This window comes from Mandrillus leucophaeus, unplaced genomic scaffold (genome assembly GCF_000951045.1).
Source record: "Mandrillus leucophaeus isolate KB7577 unplaced genomic scaffold, Mleu.le_1.0 Scaffold619, whole genome shotgun sequence".
Lineage (NCBI taxonomy): Eukaryota > Metazoa > Chordata > Mammalia > Primates > Cercopithecidae > Mandrillus > Mandrillus leucophaeus.
This window is the reverse complement of record NW_012106686.1, coordinates 1,035,947-1,055,274: the sequence shown is the minus strand read 5'-3', so window position 1 is coordinate 1,055,274 and position 19,328 is coordinate 1,035,947. Positions and strand designations below refer to the sequence as shown.

Sequence of the window (19,328 nt, the reverse complement as noted above, 5' to 3'; positions counted from 1 at the left end):
GTGATCCACCCGCCTCGGCCTCCCAGAGTGCTGGGATTACAGGTGTGAGCCACTGCGCCCAGCCTAATTTTTTTAATGGCTAGGCTTGTCTGGGACTCCTGACCTCGAGTGTTCCGCCTGCCTCTGCCTCCCAAAGTGTTGGGATTACAGGGGTGAGCCACGGCACCTAGCCTAGTTACTGCTTTTCTGTGTTTTCTGTAATAAGCATTATAAAACTTCACAATGAGAAAAAACAGCTGTTAAAAAAATTTCTTTTCTCTCGCCAACAATGTTAGACTCTACTAAAATATATCTAATACCACTATTTTAACGTGTTAGGTTTTGTTTTGGAAATAAATGTTTACCTGACTGCTTTCCTTTATTGATAAATTGAGATTCTGGACCCATAGTTTTCAACTTCTCAAAAAAAAAAGAAAAGAAAAGTAAAAAGGTAATTTTATTGCAAGCAACATTCTCTTTATGAAAAAAAGTCTTCATATTTCCAGATAAAGTCAGTTACTGTTGTTGATTTTGGTAGCATCTACTTGTTTTGGACTTTAATTTATTCTTCCTTCAGATGCTGGCCCTGGCTCTACTTGATCGGATTGTCTCCGTAGATAAACAGCAGCAGTGGCTTTTGTATCTTTCTAACAGTGGCTACTTGAAGGTCCTCGTAGACAGCTTGGTAGAAGATGACCGTACTTTGCAGAGCTTACTCATGCCACAGCCTCCCCTTTTAAAAGCACTTTATACTTATGAATCTAAAATGGTAAGGCCTTCTAGACATGTGGTGTTAGGTCAAGAAGTCATTTTCTCTTGGCTATAGATGTATTGAAGAAAATGAGTGTGGCGTTCATTTTGAATATTTCTATCATAAGCTGGAATCCTTTTTTAAAGGAGTTTTAAACTTAGGAATCTTCCTAGTGTGCAAAAGATGGGTGAAATGCTCCTCCAAGGGACAGCTGGATAATGGAACTGCTGCTTCCCTCACTCATTCAGGTTGCTCATGATGGCAGTATGACAGCCAGTGCTCCATGAGGACAGAGCAAAATTGTCCTCTCACAATACAATTCAGACTGTAGTCATTGCTGATTGAAAATTTCCATGTAGATATGCTGGTTCTATTCTAAACACAGCATTTTTAGTATAGTATATAATTCATTGTTTCTTTGCCTGCAAATCTGTTTTAATTTCTGTTTCCTCCTGGTTAAAAGGATCACAAATGTTACAATAATAGAAGCACTGAAGTTTAAGATTCTTCATTTACTCCTTTTCCCTCCTTCATTTATTTAACAGGTATTTATTAAATACCTGCAAAATGGCAGGCATGGCACTAGGTACTAGAGACATAGCTGTTAGCAAAACAGACAAAATTCCTTGCCCTCCATGGGCGCACATGGTAATAACAGAACCCGCACTGTAAATGAATACTTGAGTCCTGGAAGCTACTGTCTGTGGGTACTTTAGATATGTTGAACACTGAGTCCTCATGAAAATCCTAGGAAGAAAGTGGTATAATGTAACCTGGTCACCAGCCCAGATTTCTCTTCAGTGATAACTAAGGATGAGAAATGTGCCATGAAAGTGTTTCACTTTTCTCTGAGGCCCTTGGACGTGATTTCAGCACTGATGATTTTTTCTCTCGTAACTCCTTAGGCATTTCTCACAAGAGTGGCAAAGATACAGCAGGGTGCATTAGAGCTGCTAAGATCAGGGGTGATTGTGAGACTAGCTCAATGCCAAGTCTATGACATGCGCCCAGAAACGGACCCACAGAGGTAAGTGTCTATATAGATTAATTTGGTTAAGCTCCCAGTAAAGGATTATTAAGGGGAAAAAAAATTCCAAACATAATTTTGCCACTTAACAATTCTCTTTCATCTTGATGTGGGGTTTTTTGTTCATACTGTGCCCCTGTCATTTACTAATAAATGGAAGTTGCTACTAGGGAAAAAGTAGGTAGGGGTGGGAGAGAATTTTTAAAGAGTTGTAATTAAATTTTAATTTTTTACAGCTTTCCTGTTCTGGATGATTTGAATAGGATTTTAGGTTTTATGTATATTTTTTCTTATTTCAATATTTTGCTTACTGCTTGCTAATTCAAAAGCTTCAAATGGAATTGTTTTCAAGTTTTGAGCTTTTCAGCTGATTTCTTAGTTCAGTTTGAATGTGGAAAATTTGATTTGATTTTCTTTTTTGTTTACTTGACTGCAGCATTGTGAGGCAGTCAGCATACCTTCCTAGAAGTAAATAATACTTAGTTTGAGTTTAGTAATTGTTTTAAAAGTATCTGTTGCCAACTTGAATATTTGAATGTTTAAGGCTTAACTACAGAACTATTTTACCTCCAGGGGAAAAACGTTTATTTTAGTATTGCTGTCTAAAGTTTCCAACATGAGAGTTATTACTTTCACCTTAGGTAAAGTTAATTAGTTCATGGCAGGTTATTATCACTTGTCTGTACAAAGCCTCTCTCTTACTTTATTTTCATATTCTGCTTTCATTCCCGCTCAATAGGCAGCCATTTTTTTGCTCTAAAAATTTAAATGTAAACTTTTACAATAAATATTAGCTTATTAATACAGTATTCTGAGACCTACTCTTAAAGGTGAAGTGATTTTACAGTCTCATTTTAACTCTTAAATCTTGTTTTATTTTTATACAGATTGAGTTTCTCTAATCTGAAAATCTGAAATCTGCAGTGCTTCTAAATCCCAAACTTTTCTGAGTGCCAATATGGTACTCAAAAGAAATGCCCATTGGAGCAATTTGGATTTTGGATTTTCAGATTGGGGATGCTCAACCAGTAAGTATATATAATGCAAATATTTCAAAATCCAAAAAAATCTGCAACACTGCTGGTACCAAGCATTTTGGATAAGTGGTACTCACCCTATACAATGGGCAGCATAGTGGATTTTTGGCTTGGGTAGAGGAGAGGGAATTTTAGGGAAAGTAACTTTTTAAATCTGTTTCTTACTGACAGCCTATATGGCCCAAGGGAGCATTTAGAGAAGAATAAAAATGTTTGGGAAGTTTCAAGATTGTGTTGTCAAATTACATAGGTTTTCCTTGATAAGATTTTTCAGAATTCAAATAACTGTTTTTACTAAGCTATGAGTTTAGGAAGACACTTCTTTCTTTGGACCAAGGATGTGTATGTGGGATGCAGAGTACTCACTAGTAGCTTCACATCTTAATCAGTTGGCTGTGATTTATTTGCCATATCAATGTTAAGGAATTGCCGAGAGCATACCTTAATTCTTGGAATGTTTTCTCCTTGTTTGGTTGAAATAAATCAAGCATGTTTGGCATGAGAGACCCTCCAGTGTTCATCCCTACCCCAGTGGATCGCTACCGCCAGATTCTCCTCCCAGCTCTCCAGCTGTGCCAGGTCATCCTCACATCTAGTATGGCCCAGCACTTGCAGGCAGCAGGGCAGGTAAGGTGAACCCTTTGTTTAGATATTGTCTAGAGCAAAGTCCTCATCTTTTAAGTACAGAAACCTTACATGTAGAACGCTTAAGTGAATTTACGTTAGTCCTAATGCTTGTGGCGGAGCAGGGTAGAGAAAAGAGGCCTCTGTACTTTGTTTTTAACTACATTGGCCCATTTTTATACTTTTGTTTGAATGAAACACTGTAGCTAATTAATAGAATCATGAGACAGAAAGCAAGAGATTGAAATTTGTTCTTCTGTAAAAGAAAGCAGTTATCGTGATAGGAATAAGCTGGCTTCTAAAATGTAATTTAACCAGATATTTATTGAGAGAGGGCTATGCTAGGCCTTGCAGGCCAGGCATGGTGGCTCACGCCTGTAATCCCGGCACTTTGGGAAACTGATAGATGATAATACTGCATTTATATGTGATAGAGAATGAAATAATTTAAATGAGTGATTTTGCTATCAAAATGTTTTTAAACACGAGAAATTAGTTTTATTTTGATTGCTTTTCAGTGAAACACTCTAATGTTCCAACGCACATTTTTTAAAAAATTAATTTTATATGTAATTTAGCCTTTCATTGATTAATTAGGCTTATCATTACGAATCCACAATGTTTTATTGTATTGCTTTATTATATTTTGGAACTGTGTCCTAAAACACTTTGATTTCTGGTCATTTTTTGTGCTTTCTCTACCATTAGGCCTTAGGCCATCTCACCAAGGTAGATGCTGCTGTTCTAAAGTGGCACCTTATTTTATACCACATCAATCTGGGTTGACTTCCTACTTCTTTTGGGCCTATGTGGTCTTCAAGTTAATACTTTTTAAAACTCAAGAGACTTTGCCTGTCTTCTCCTAGATTGAGATTAAGATTTTTTAGTAGAAGTGGGACATTATGATATAAGACATTGGTTCCCTAACACCAATCTTGTATTGACTGAAGCAGAATCACCTGAGGAGCCTCTTAGAAAAGCACAGATGACTGAGTTCTGTGACCAGCCATTATAAGCTTAGGCTAGGAATCTTTATTAAAAGACAAAAATGATCACAATTCTGAGTGATTCACATCCTTGGCTTGTTTGGGCATATACTCTGCCTTTAACATGTTTGTAAGCTAGCTGAGATATTCCTAAGTGAAAATACTGAAAGAGGACTCCATGAGTATACACTATAAAATGCCAAAATGGAAGGGTAGAGTTTGGAGGTCAGGATTTACATCTCCTTTTTTTAACCGCATCGAAAGGAGAGTTATGACCAGGTGCGGTGGTTTATGCCTATAATCCTAACACTTTGGGAAGCCAAGGTGGGAGGATCACTTTAGCCAGGAGTTTGAGCCCAGCCTGGGCAACATAGTGAGACCCTATCTCTCTGTCTCTCTTTTTTTTTTTTCCCCCCCGAGTCAGAGTCTCACTTCGTCACCCAGGCTGGAATGCAGTGGCATGATCCCAGCTTACTGTAGTGTCCACCTCCCAGGTTCAAGTGATTTTCGTGCCTCAGCTTCCTGAGTAGCTGGAATTACAGGTGTGCACCACTACACATGGCTAATTTTTGTATTTTTAGTAGAGATGGCATTTCACCATGTTGGCCAGGCTGGTCTCAAACTCCTGACCTCAAGTGATCCACCTGCCTTGGCCTCCCTCAGTGTTGGGATTACAGGCGTGAGCCACCATGTCCGGCCCCTATCTCTATTATATAATAATAAAAGTGAATTTTTTAAAAAAAAGAAGAATTAGACAAAGGCTTTTATGTGATTTCCCCATGTCATGCTAGTTATACTTTCATAGAGCAGCTTCTCGAATTCAGTAGTCATTTTTATACCCACTTATTTTAAATTCTTACTCTAGTTTATTTGGCAAAACAATAAAAGAAAGAAAATAGTGGTCAGATAATAGTTTTCATACAGTAGTTCTGCGTTATATTCTTCTACGGTAGTCTCCAGATGTATTAACTTACAAACTTTAAAATAATCCTTTTAGTCTTGTGAATTTTAAATGTTTACTTCCTGAAGAAATAAATATGTAAGTACAGAAAACAGTTGCTTATCTGTTATTCATCGTCACTTATTGAATTATTTCCTTCAACATTATTTATAAGATGAATTATGCATTTATAATATAATTTTCTACTTCTACATCCGTTTTTTCTGTTCCTCTTCCTTTTCAATGGCTTAGGTATTGCAGTTTCTTATTTCACATTCTGATACCATACAAGCAATTCTGCGCTGTCAGGATGTTAGTGCTGGGTCTTTGCAGGAATTGGCTCTGCTGACAGGAATTATAAGTAAAGCAGCACTTCCTGGTGAGTTGATTATGTTGAAAGGACTTTGAATAATTCTTTACTGACTGCCATAAATTAATAAAATGAAGTTTTTTGTTACTTTGCAGCTATATATGACTTATTTGAAACTAGTACTGCTAACAGAGCCTTCATTTATGTAATAAGTTTATGTTTATAAAATGATACATGCTTGGCTGGGTGTGGTGGCTCATACCTGTGATCTTATCACTTTGGAAGGCTGAGGCAGGAGGATTGCTTGAGACCAACGGTTCAAGACCAGCCTGGGCAACATAGAGAGACCCTGTCTCTACAAAAAAATTTTAAAAAATTAGCTGGGTATTGAGGGCATTCACCTGTGGTCCTGGCTACTTGGGCGGTTGTGGTAGGAGGATTATTTGAGCTGGGAAGTTCGAGACTGCAGTGAGCCAAGATTATGCTGCTGCACTCCAGTCTGGGCAACAGAGCAAGATGTCTCTTTTTTTTTTTTTTTTTTTTTTTAAGATACATGCTCATTATAAAAACATTCAAAAGGAGATAACTAACAAACACTCAAAATCTCACCACCTAGAAATTACCAAATGTTGACATTTGATACATTTTCAAACATCGCTTTATGTACTTTGAGAAAAGGAGAGAGAGAAGGGGAGAGAGAGAAAGCAACAGAGACATACAGAGGCAACTAATGAGAATAGGATGACCTTTTACATGCTGTTTTAAAAAACAAATATTTAATTTTACATGAATTTATTTATTTATTTTTAATTATACTTTAAGTTCTAGGGTGCATGTGCACAACGTGCAGGTTTGTTACATATGTATACGTGTGAATTTTATATGAATTTAACAGACAAAAATCTAATTGAAGAGAAATGAAAGGAATTGCCAAATTCCAGACAAATGTTTCTTTACTACTAGAGTATGTCACCTTTTAAAAGATCACCGTAAGGAAAAAAAATTATGAAACATTATTAAGATATTTTGGTTACTTCCCCCACCTTATAATTCCTTTACTACATGTAAATTTTAGAATCAGTTAACTCCCTGATGGGAAAGATGAAATGATGACTTCTTTTACACTTCCTCTTCCACCCTCAGATGATGTTTACTTATATCATTTTAACCTTGTCAGGTTTTGTAACATTTACATCTGTTATGCAACCATAATATCCTCAGCTACTTAGTTTTAGTTGTATGTTTACATGGATTCACTGCAAAACAGTTGTGTTCCCCACCATGGCGTCACCATTCACGAATTCTTTCTTTTGATTTATCTCTTGGTATTTTTAATTTGTACTGAGGTTCATTCCCTCAAGAAAAAGCATGCTGTCTCATATTCTCGAAATTCTCTAATGTTTAAGAATGTCTAAAGGTTGTCTTTGTTCTTTAATGACAGGACCACCGATTATGATTTTCTTTTGCTTAGAATATATAATAGAAATGATAGTAGCTGACATTTATTAAGCATGTATGTGCCAGGTATTGTTTTAAATACTTGACATGTTAACTGATTGGAAGACACAGCAGTCTTATGAGGTAGAACTGTCATTTTCCACGTTTTACAGCTGAGGGGGCTGAAGCACAGGAAGGTTAACTTGTCCAAGGTCACACAGATAACACTGGATAGTATAGAGTTTCCCAGGTAGTACGTCTTTTGAATCTGTATATGTAACTACTAGGCTATATTACCTCCATTTTTATGTTGCTTTGGAGACATCTGAGGCAACCTCTGAATCCACCCTATAATCCCCAATATTTTTTTTGTCTGGGCTGTCTCGGTGGCTGAGCCCTCTGGGTTGAGAGAAATTGAGAGTTGGCCAGGGCTGAGTACAGTGCCGGCTGAGTTACTTGGAGCCTGTGCTTCTTCCAAGGAGATCCCAGGGTCCATTCCACCCAGCCTGTGGTGTGCTTCGTTCACCAGTTCATTCCAGTGTCCTAAGATAATACCAAGTCAGGCCAGCCTTCTTGCCTCTACTAAGGTCCTGTAGTGTTGTGGGGTGGAACTCCTAATGGTTTTTCCTTTGATTTTTTCCAGGACTTAACTAATTACTGTCAATGTACTTCTGTAAATTGCAGGGTCTCCATGAGATTTTTTCTCATCAGCACATTTAGCTCCTGCCCATTCTTTTTAATTGACTGCCTAGTTTTCCAGTTGTGGAAAAGTTAAGCAGACACTTGTTTTGTTTGTGTTTGTTTTTATTTTTAGGGGACAGGGTCTCACTCTTGTCACCCAGGCTGGAGTGCAAAGCTGCAATCTTGGCTCACTGCAGCCTCGACCTACCTGGCTCAAGTGATCCTTCCACCTCAGCCTCTCAAGTAAGCAGGAATATAGGCACATGCTGTCACACCAAGCTAATTTTTTATTTTTTGTAGAGACAGGGTCTTGCTGTGTTGCCTAGGTGTTCTCGAACTCCTGGCCTCAAGCAATCCTCCCACCTCAGTCTCCCAAAGTGCTGGGATTATAGGCATGAGCCACTATGCCTGGCCTATTTGTTTGTTTTAGAGACTGGGTCTTACTCTGTCACCCGGGCTGGAGTGCAGTGGCACGATCATAGCTGGAACTCCTGAGCTCAAATGATCCTCCTGCCTCAGCCTCCCAAGTAGCTAAGAATACAGCACACACCACCACGCATAGCTAGTCCTTTGTTTTTTAATCAGATTCTCTGACATGTTGACTGTTTCCAAGCTTCTTAAAATTTTAAACAATGTGGCATTTAATAACTTTGTGTATGTGTGTGTGTGTGTACTTACTATTTAGCTATGTATTTACATATGCATTCATATATATTTTTGTACATTTGTTTTTATTACTTTTTTAATTTTTAATTTTTTGTTGTTGTTGAGACAGGGTCTCGCTGTGTTGCCCAGGCTGGTCTCGAATTCCTGGCCTCAAGCAATCCTGCCTCAGTTTTCCAAAGTGTTGGGATTACAGGCGTGAGCCACTGCACCCAGCCCCATTTTTGTCCATTTGAACTGATAGATTTGATAAATTCCTGGCAGTACTTGTCAGAAATATATGTGCTTAACATTTTTGTTAAAAATAATGCCAAATATCCTTCCAAACTTTTGAAAACACTTTTAAACAAGTTATACTCTTATCAACCCTGTTGTATACAATTCAGCCCTGTATTATCCTATAATATACTATAATTTATGCACATTTGTCTTAAATGCTCGCTTAGATTGCAGTTCTGTTTGTAACTTTGTATCTGCCATGCTGCCTAGCCCACCACTGTGTATGTTGTACCTCCACAAATCTTATCAGCAGATTAATCTTGTTTCTGTGACTCATATATGTATATATATATTTTTAATTTTATTTTTTCAAATAAAGACGAGGCCTCACTATGTTGTCCATGCTGGTTTCAAACTCCTGGACTCAGGCAACCCTCCCACCTCAGCCTCCCAAAGTGCAGATGTGAGCCACCATGCCCAGCTGGCTCACAGATACTCTGAAAAGTATTTTGGAGTTGAGAGTGATTGATATACATAGAATAGTTAGATGGCATTTAACAGAAAGATCTTACAGAATCTGAGAATTGGAAGTCCTTTTAAATTGAGGCAGCAGTTGACATTCAGGGGAAAGTGAACTTTGAGACAGCAATACCTGGTGCACAGTTCAGCAAGTTTGAGGACAAAGAGGAAAAAGTCTTAGTTTCATGATAGTGTTAGGTGAAAAATCCAGGTTTCAAGGAGTTCAGATGGCAAAGGAGGGCATAAGAATTATGAATACAAGCAGCAACTAAAGAAAAACTTTCAAAAAATTGATACTAACCAAGTTTTTGCTTGATTTGGTTTGGTTTTGTTTGGTTTTGGAGTACAAGAAAGAGTTGAGCCTATTTTCAAATAGGAAAACTCTTCTGTGGCAGGGTAGATTTTAGTATGTTAGAAGAGAAAGCAATTCTGGGAGGAGACTCTCAGAGGAGTTGAACGTGGGACAGGACAGGCTCTCGGGAAGCAGTAAGGCACAGGTGTGGAGGTATAACGAACCCGCATGTACCAGATGATAGGATTTTCTGTCAGTTTGTGTTGAGGGCTGAGCTAATCTAAAAAGAGGAGGACTTGTCATTATGAGGAGAGAAGGATCAGGTTCTTGGTTTGTGCTGTGGAGTCTATGCTTGGAAGTGAGGATGAAGTGAATTAAAGGAATCTGAAAACACATAGGAATTTTGATGGCTAGGATAGGTTTAGGTGGGTATTCCTCAGCACGATTAGTGATGGAACAAGGAAACAAACTGATGGGGAGAATGACATGTTAGGGTCACTTGCAGGCTCATTAGAAATCAGGAGAGGCTATGGTGCTATTAGAGGTGGGTCATTTCGATTTAGGAGTTTTGTAATGGGTCCAAACTAAGACGTTGAGTGGAAATGTTTTTGTGTTCTTTTTAAATTGTACTTTGCCTAGGGGAAAAGAAAAAGCAAATTGTATATATTTAGAGGGGTTAAAAAGAAATGCATTTTATAAGAAAGTAATTTAGAAAATTACTTTTATCATTATAAAAAAATTAGATTTTTCTTGAAAACTAAAAATGCCTTTTAAGATCAATTCACTCTGCATTTTAGATTGGGTGTGAATGCACATGTACCGGTGCTGTTATTAATATACTTACTTAACCATCTTTGTAAAATCATGGTTCTCAACAGGTACTTACAGTTCCTTACAGTTTTTGTGAAGTCATAGTTCTTGAAACTTTTTTATGGCAAGAATATCTGTTCATGCACAAGAAGAATGTCAGATATTAGAACCTCTCTTCCTAGTTTTTAATGTTTTTGTTTGCTATAGTATATTGTAAAGCATTCTACATTTTATAGGGATATTAAGTGAACTTGACGTTGATGTAAATGAAGGATCTCTAATGGAGCTACAGGGACATATTGGAAGATTCCAGGTAACTGATTCTTATTTCTTTAAATAGCAGTTATAAGACCACGTTACAAAATATACCATCCTCCCCATCGTGCCCCCTAGATTTGGGAAACCCCTTTCAACTGTTTTGGTTCTTTGGTATTTCTAAATAATACGCTTATATTGCTGCTTCTTGATTTTCTAATTTTAGTAATCATCTGTTGACTTTCCATTGTTGGGGGATGGGGAGGATATGAGAATTTAGATGTTTTTACTCCTTTTTTCCCATCATACAATGTATACATTTCCTGTAACACCCCCTGAAACTCAATATAATTACATCATAGTTTTGGTTATATTAATGTTAAGTGTTACATTGTTATGACTGTGTAAATGTCATTTGTGAATAAGCCACAAGCAGACTGTTTGCCCTAGAGTTTTCTTTTTTATTTACTTGGTTTTTATGTACTTATTACTAATTTATCCCCAAACTCTTTACAAGATCTTGTAATCTCCTCTCAATATGTTCTAACATATTAGTTTGTCAATTAGATATTTTATCAGTCTTTCTGGGAGCCTGTTGGCCTGGTTTGATCTGAGCATCTTTACTTTTTATTGACTGCAGAGTAATTATATTTAATATTTATGTACTAGCATTTATATCCCATTGTTTTGGATACAACAATTTTCTTAACTAGTCCTTTTTTCACGGAGTGTTTTTCAAGATTTCAAAAGAAAAATGCTAATGTTAGCATTTTTGTGTGCATATTTTCCTCTGGAGTAAATAGCACATGGTATCACTGGGACCGAGGGTATACACATAGTACATTTTGACATCATAATTGTCAAACAGCATTCCAGAAAAGATTGGACTCTCACCAACAAAACCCAAATACTTTGGGTTTTTTAAGTCATCTTTCATTGGTATGGCGGAAGACACCTTTTTGATGGATCTTTCATAAGGTGACCTTTGGAAATGTTTGAGTGCATCTATTTTATCTGTAAGAGAAGCGGCAAACACACATTTATAAATGTTAAACATAGATATAACTATTTTGGCAAAATAAGTTTATATTATAGTCTCATTAATATGTTCTGCCTTATCCAAACTTACTGCGGCTGGTTGGGATAACTCGCTCCTGTAATCCCAGCATTTTGGGAGGCCGAGGTGGGTGGATCGCTTGAGGCCAGGAGTTTGAGACCAGCCTGGGGAACATGGCTAAACTCCATCTCTATTAAAAATACAAAAATTAGCCGTGGGTGGTGGTGCATGCCTGTAGTAGCAGCTACTTGCGGGGCTGAGGCGCAAGAATTGCTTGAACCCAGGAGGCAGAGGTTGCAGTGAGCTGACATCATACCATTGCACTTCGGCCTGGGCAACAGAGCAAGAGACTGTCTCAAAAATAAATAAATAAAATAATAAGACATTGTGTATTATATATGTGTATAGCTCTCTATACATCTAAATCTGTATATGGTATTACCAATTTTTAAAATACACGTTTCATTTAAAATACATTTATTATGTGCAGAACGTTGTGCTAAGCACTTTAAATAAAATACCATGTGTCAGGGAATCCTGACAGCCATCTTATAAGATAGGAATTGTTATTACCACTTTAGAAATGTAAACATATAGGCGTGAGAAATTAAGTAACTTATTCCAGGTCACAGAGCAGAATGTTGTACCTGTTGTTGGAACCCGTGTCTCTAATTTCAAAGCCATCAGCTAACCTCTAGATATACTGCCAGTATTGAAAAGCTTGTCCTTTCTCTTTGAGAACCATGGGAAATACTGTATTCTCAGGTGAGAAGTATTAACATTTGAAGCTGGGACATTTGCATTTATCTTCCAAGATGATCTGTGTGTTTGTAACCCCTTTACGAAGTCCCTGGGAGCAACCACAGGAACAATAGCTGTTAGATTTGTGCCTTGGTAGACAAAATTATCACAGACATGTCCATCTTGTGACTGCCCTCTCATTTTGCTTCTCTTTTGTTTATAAACTTGTTTTTCATTTAATGAGTATCTTCCAAAGAATTAACACATACTTTGATATAATGCAGAAAGTTATTTGGCAAACATTTAGATGATACTGGGATTTATTGCTTTAAAAAAGATGGTACTCTTTTCATCTGTTAGCTACCAATCAAATACCTTTGCACAAAGTTGAATTTTAATAATGCTACTTTTAGTTGGCTCAGTTTTAAGTAAGATATTAGATGCTTTAAGGAATGATTCCATTCTTCACTGAGTTTTTCCTTTATCCCTCAAGAAAGAGAGGTTACTAATTTTAAATACATTTAACTACATATCAACAAGATATGTTTTTCTTTCTTAGCGCCAGTGCTTAGGACTACTAAGTCGCTTTGGTGGCTCTGACAGACTGCGTCAGTTTAAATTTCAAGACGATAATGTGGAGGGAGATAAAGTAAGCAAGAAAGATGAGATTGAACTGGCTATGCAGCAGGTAAGGGGCAAGAACCATGTGACTTCTCTAAGGTTTTTATGTTTTTAGAAAATGTTGATAAAAATAACAGATGCAGGACCGGTGCGGTGGCTCACGCCTATGATCCCAGCACTTTGGGAGGCTGAGGCAGGCGGATCACCTGAGGTCAAGAGTTCAAGACCATCCTGGCCAACATGGTGAAACCTTGTGTGTACTAAAAATACAAAAAAAATTTAGCTGGGCATGGTGGCATGCGCCTGTGGTCCCAGCTACTCGGGGTAGCTGAGGCGGCAGAATTGCTTGAACCCGAGAGGCGGAGGTTGTAGTGAGCCAAGATCATGCCACTGCACTCCAGCCCCTGGGCAACAGAGGGAGACTCCATCTCAAAAAAAAAGAAAAAACAGATGTGAGTCATTTTACAGATTGATTTATAACCTTTTCTTCTTCAAATCTCGATTTTCATGCTAATTAAGGCATTTCAGGGTCTAACATTTTTGTTACTGCTGGTTTTTGATTATAGATTTGTGCCAATGTAATGGAATATTGCCAGTCACTCATGTTACAGAGTTCTCCTACCTTCCAGCATGCTGTGTGTCTCTTCACTCCTAGCCTTTCAGAAACAGTTAACAGAGATGGACCGCGGCAAGGTGAGCTTAGTTTTTCATTCCGTATTGAAGGAACTAAGTTGCTATGGTTATGACATAGCTCTCCAGCTTGGCTCCATTAAGATGCAGTATTTTCTTTAAGTGTCATTAATGGGAAACATTTTAAACAAGTTTTAAAGTTGAGCAGGAGGTATTATTATTAGACTTATGTATAAGACTGGAGAGAACAGAGAAATTCAAGATTTACCGAGAGTTAATCTAGAGGAACCATGTTTTGAATAGCACTTGAGGGCTCAGAGGATCTAAATTGGGGAGTAAGTCGGCTGGGTGAAAAAGATGAAAATACAACAAACAGTTTTATATGTTAAATCATGTTAAGCTGAATTTAGTGTCTAAACTGGGTTTTTTATTATAGCTCCAAATTTCTATAACATAACAAAATACAATTTAGATATTAATTAGGCCAACTTATCCTGTGATTCTTTAATGACTCAGTAGGGAATATTTGAATATGGGGCAGGATAATGGGTAAAGCTGTTACCCTATGGAACACTCAGAAGAAAAACCCCGTTAGTATCTTAGTGGGGATAATGGAATTGACTGTTGGTGATTTCAGGAAGTCTTTGTGATCTGTGAGAAAAATTTTGTCACATTTTCATTTTCTTCAAGATCTTATTATCCCTGAAAATTACTTAATCACAAAATATATGTGTTTAGTAGAATAATAGTATAAAATGACATTATGAAAAATATATTAGTGGCCGGGTGTGCAGTTGCTCACGCCTGTAATCCTAGCACTTTGGGAGGCTGAGGCAGGCAGATTACCTGAGGACAGGAGTTCAAGACCAGCCTGGCCAACATGGTGAAACCCCGTTTCTACTAAAAATACAAAAAATTAGCCAGGTGCAGTGGTGTGCCTGTAATCCCAGGTACTCTGGAGGATGAGGCAGGAGAATTGCTTGAACCCAGGAGGCGGAGGTTGTGGTGAGCTGAGATCACACCACTGCACTGCAGCCTGATCTACAGAGTGAGACTTCGTCTCAAAAAAAAAAAAAAAAAAAATTAGTTTAACCCAAAGGGTTGTAAATCATTCTACTGTAAAGACACATGCATACATGTTTATTGCAGCACTATTTACAATAGCAAAGACTTGGAACCAACCCAGATGTCCATCAGTGATAGACTGGATAAAGAAATTGTGGCACATATACAACATGGAATACTATGCAGCCATAAACAAGAATGAGTTCATGTCCTTTGCAGGGACATGGATGAGGCTGGAAGCCATCATTCTCAGCAAACTAACACTGGAACAGAAAACCAAACACCGCATGTTCTCACTCATAAGTGGAAGTTGAACAATGAGAACACATGGACACAGGGAGGGGAACATCACACAACGGTGCTTGTCAGGGGATAGGCAGCAAGGGGAGGGAGAGCATTAGGACAAATACTTAATGCATGTTTGGCTTAAAACCTAGATGACAGGTTGATAGGTGCAGCAGACCACCATGGCACATGTATACCTATGTAACAAAACTACACGTTCTGCACATGTATCCCAAAACTTAAAGAAAAATGTATTAGTTTAGCAACATTCAACCTTATCCTATATAAATTATGTTAAGAACTTTGTTAGACAAACTCTATTATAAAATGTCCTAGCTGGTAGTATTAAATTTGTTGTTGTTGTAATTTATGTACAACAAAATTCACCCATTTTAGGTATACAGTTTGAATGCTTTTTGGTAATTATATAAAGTTGGGTAACCATCACCATAACCAAAATACAGAACAATTCCCTGTTCCTTAAAGATTTCTTCTTGCCTTTGATGGCATTTGATTGTTTCCTTCGACCCTAGTCCAGGCATCTACTATTCTGATTTTTGTCACAAAAGTTCTGCCTTCTACCAGTGTCTGCTTTTGTTTGTATTATGTCTAGGCTTTTTCGTTTTATGCCATGGATGGGGGAGAAGAGTACTGACCGGTAGAATCTTAGTTTGTCATATTAAGACAAACTAAGTCCTTAATAGCTAATAAAATACCTTTATTTAAAGGTATCTTTCAGTGATTCAAAGGGAGTAGTCTTAGGTGAAAGAATGTCTTAAAGAAACCAGGGAGGTAGCTACAAAGATTTGTAATTCCATTTTATGGAGTAAAATAGTTAAATTAGACTGGACATGTAAAACAGTTCCTTTGACTTAAACAAGTTAATTCTACATAGTTCTTGTTTTCTCCTGTGTTCAGAAAGTTGGAACCAGGCATGATGGCTGAGCCTGTAATCTCAGCTACTCAAGAGACTATAGCAGGGGGATCACATGAGCCCAGGAGTTCAAGGCTGCAGTGAGCCAAGATCATGCCACTTGCACACCAGCCTGGGTGACAGAGTGAGACCATGACTCTAACAAAAAAAAAAGTTTGCTGCCAGGAAGATAGTATAAAAAGGAACCACCATGGGGGGATTCCAATATCCGCATGTCCTCACTGGCATGAGGGGAAAGTTATCCTTCTAGTCCAAGTGGCTCAACCAGTGTGAAAAAGAGATCATTTCACTTTGGAATGGCATGGAATGATTGGGATTCCTATCCAAAGACCTGTCGGCCAGCAGTGATCCCTGTTTGTGCCACTGTACTCCAGCCTGGGTGACAAAGTGAGAACCTGTCTCAAAAAAAAAAAGAAAGAAAGAAAGATATATGAGTCTGACTTTAGAGCAAAGTTAAGGGAGTTGTTAGTGAAGAAAAAAGCAAATGCAGATCTCGCCTTCAGTATTCATGGCAGTTTGGGTCATTAAACAAAGATTATCTCCAATTTGAACTTGAAATTGCCACAGTGTTGGACCAGCTGTGGTGGCTCATGCCTGTAATCCCAGAACTTTGGCAGGCCGAGGCAGGCGGATCACCTGAGGTCAGGAGTTCGAGACCAGCCTGGCCAACATGGTGAAACCCCGTCTCTACTAAAAATACAAAAAATAGCTGAGCGTGATGGCATGTGCCTGTAATCCTAGCTACTTGGGAGGCTGAGGCAGGAGAATCGCTTGAACCTGGGAGGCAGAGGTGGCAGTGAGCCAAGATCGAACCACTGCATTCCAGGCTGGATGACAGAGTAAGACTCCCTCTCAAAAAAAAAAAAAAAAAAAAGAAAAGAAGTTGCCACAGTGTTTCCATGAAATCACTAGAGGTAATTGTTCTAATTGCACTACACAGATTATCGCTAGGATGATTTTTTTTTTCTTTTCTGTAGGGACGGGGTCTCTGTTGCCCAGGCTGGTCTTGAACTCCTGGTCTCAAGCCATTCTCTCTCCTCAGCCTTCCAAAGTGTTGAAATTACAGGTGTGAGCCACTGTGCCTGTCCTAGGATAATATTGTTATTGCTTTCTAGTTTTCCCTCTGCAAACAGCTTTTATGACATCCCACTGTTCCTTTGTGTCTTCATTAGCCAGTAGCCAGGTAAAAGGCAGATCACTTTGTTTTACTACTGTAATGTAGTTGATGTGGTAAAAGATTTTTTAAAGTTTAAATCCATTTATATTTTTTGAATATTTCAGTTAGTGTTCTTGTCTCTTTGAAAGAGAAATGACTTTGAACTGGCAATTTAGTAACCAGAAGGATGCAGACCGGAAATGAATCCATACAACTAGAGCCATCAGGCAAGGCAGAAATTATTCACTTGGTGTTAAGAAACCCCAAAATTGTGTATATTGTTTTTTATGTGGAGGGGTGTGTGTGTGTAAGGTTTATACTTTGGTAGAGTTCTCAAAGAACTCTCTGCCTAATAAAAGGTAGACTCTGCCAGCATGCATCAGTCAGATTTCTTTATTCTTGCAGGATCTCCAGCCTTATGTATGTACCTGATTACAGTGGCTCCTAACCATTTGTTCTTTAAACTATCAATGGTATTTAAAAGTAATCTTGGGTTGGTTTTAATGACAGGTTACATGTCCTTAAATTCTGGGGCATGCCTTGTTTTAAAACAGGTCATTTGAAATTCACATGAAATGCTTATAAGTGGAACATTGTTTTATCTCATCACCTCTATTAGATACCCAAGCTCCAGTGGTTCCATACTGGCGCCTGCCTGGTTTAGGCATTATTGTCTACCTGCTGAAACAGAGTGCGAATGATTTCTTCAGCTATTATGACAGTCATCGACAGAGTGTCAGCAAGCTACAGAATGTAGACCAGCTTCCCCCAGATGAGATAAAAGAGGTACGAATCTTATAATGAGCTGGGGGAACTTGAGAAATCATTGCTGTTACTAGGGCCAGGGTGCTGGTCTCAGACTGAGTAAAGACGGTGTATACATTATGACTGGAGGAATTGGAATGATTCTTCTGTGTGATTTGAAGAAGACTCTTTCGCCATAGCACCAGCCTTATAAGCATAGAAACTCTTGACTGAAAAACAGTGAAGTGTAGCACCTGTTCAAAAAAATAGAAAGGCAGCTGGCCTTTGAATGAAGAGTTTGGGGTCATTTATACTGTAAAATCTGTGCTGAGAAAGGCTTCTGTTGCAGATTTTTTTTTAAATAGAACTTAGGTAAATGTCTCTGTGCCGTCAGCATCTTCAATATCTGTTTAGCAAATTTTTCAAACAAAATTGGTAGCATGTGAGACTTGACTGCCTTCTCTCAGTGACCCAGAATCATTCCCTCTACTTACTGTATTAATAACTGAAGATGCTGAATGACCAGGATTGCTACTCAGTAGTTTGCTGCCTTTTCCATTTGGCACAGCTGAACGTAAGGCATCTGTTGGCCAGTTCCTCAGGCAGTGCTGAAGCTTCCTGGTGTCCTGTGGCCGCCTGGATGTTGAACCACTTTATCATTCCTGGTTTGCACCAAGCTTTCTAAAAACTTCCATGTTACTCTTTTGAGTAGTCCATGCCTACTCCCTCTTGCCACTCTTCTGGTAATCTCAGGGGACATTTATTGAGTGTCTACAACATGCCAGGCCCTGAACTACATGTTCTACCTAACACCTGGGCAGATATTGTTTTTATTCTCATTTCTCGTGAGGAAACTGAGGCACAGACTTGCATAACACACCCAAAGGCATGTAGCTGGCAGGAACAGGGTGAGGCAGGAGTCAATGACTGGGTTTAGGTAACCCCTGAAATTTTGGGTTTATGCCTGGCAGTCCTTCCTCTAACGTGTAGCTAATCAGTGATGCTTGTACTTGCAAGAGGAATTGCATCATTATCATGAAGTGTGTGGCCTTCCATCAGCCTCACTTCAGTACACCTTCCGTGGAACCCAGCATTGGAACATTAGCTGGAACCATTGTGCTCGTGTGTGTGCCACATTGAGAAGCGGTCATGGGAGCTTTGGTTGAGGGTCATATTTTAGTTACGCTCTAGGTGTCTACCTTGTATTTTTTGCAGGAGATACCTGACAACTGTTAGAAATTCTCCATGGGATTGTTATAGCTACTGCTTGAAACACCTATCGTTTTGTCTTGCTTTGTTTTAATGTGACAGGAAATTCAGGGTTTCATCAGCAACCCTGACTGTGTTTCAGGGACAGACTTTTTCAAAATGCAGCAGATAAATGTTCATTTGTGAATTTGCTTCTTTGGCTCTAATTTTTTAAAATTGCTAGCTTCTTAGATAAAAAAACTCTTATCTGCAAGGATGTTTAAATTCGAGTGTTTTCACAGCATTTACCACGGTGACCTGCTGATAGTAGTTTTTCATTAAAAATTTTGTTCCAGTTGATGTCATTCTAATAACCA

The 19,328-nt window shown here is 38.4% G+C and overlaps 1 protein-coding gene across 1 annotated transcript in view; it reads left to right on the top strand.

The window, feature by feature from the left end:
• NUP205 (nucleoporin 205kDa) overlaps nt 1–19,328 on the top strand; it is a 92,807-nt gene that overhangs the window by 67,638 nt on the left and 5,841 nt on the right. Inside the window, exons 32-39 of the mRNA XM_012000119.1 lie at nt 557–748; nt 1,636–1,757; nt 3,283–3,421; nt 5,597–5,723; nt 10,512–10,588; nt 12,888–13,016; nt 13,516–13,642; nt 17,639–17,805. Of these exons, the coding sequence (XP_011855509.1) occupies nt 557–748; nt 1,636–1,757; nt 3,283–3,421; nt 5,597–5,723; nt 10,512–10,588; nt 12,888–13,016; nt 13,516–13,642; nt 17,639–17,805 (1,080 nt within the window). The remainder of the gene's footprint in view (nt 1–556; nt 749–1,635; nt 1,758–3,282; nt 3,422–5,596; nt 5,724–10,511; nt 10,589–12,887; nt 13,017–13,515; nt 13,643–17,638; nt 17,806–19,328) is intronic.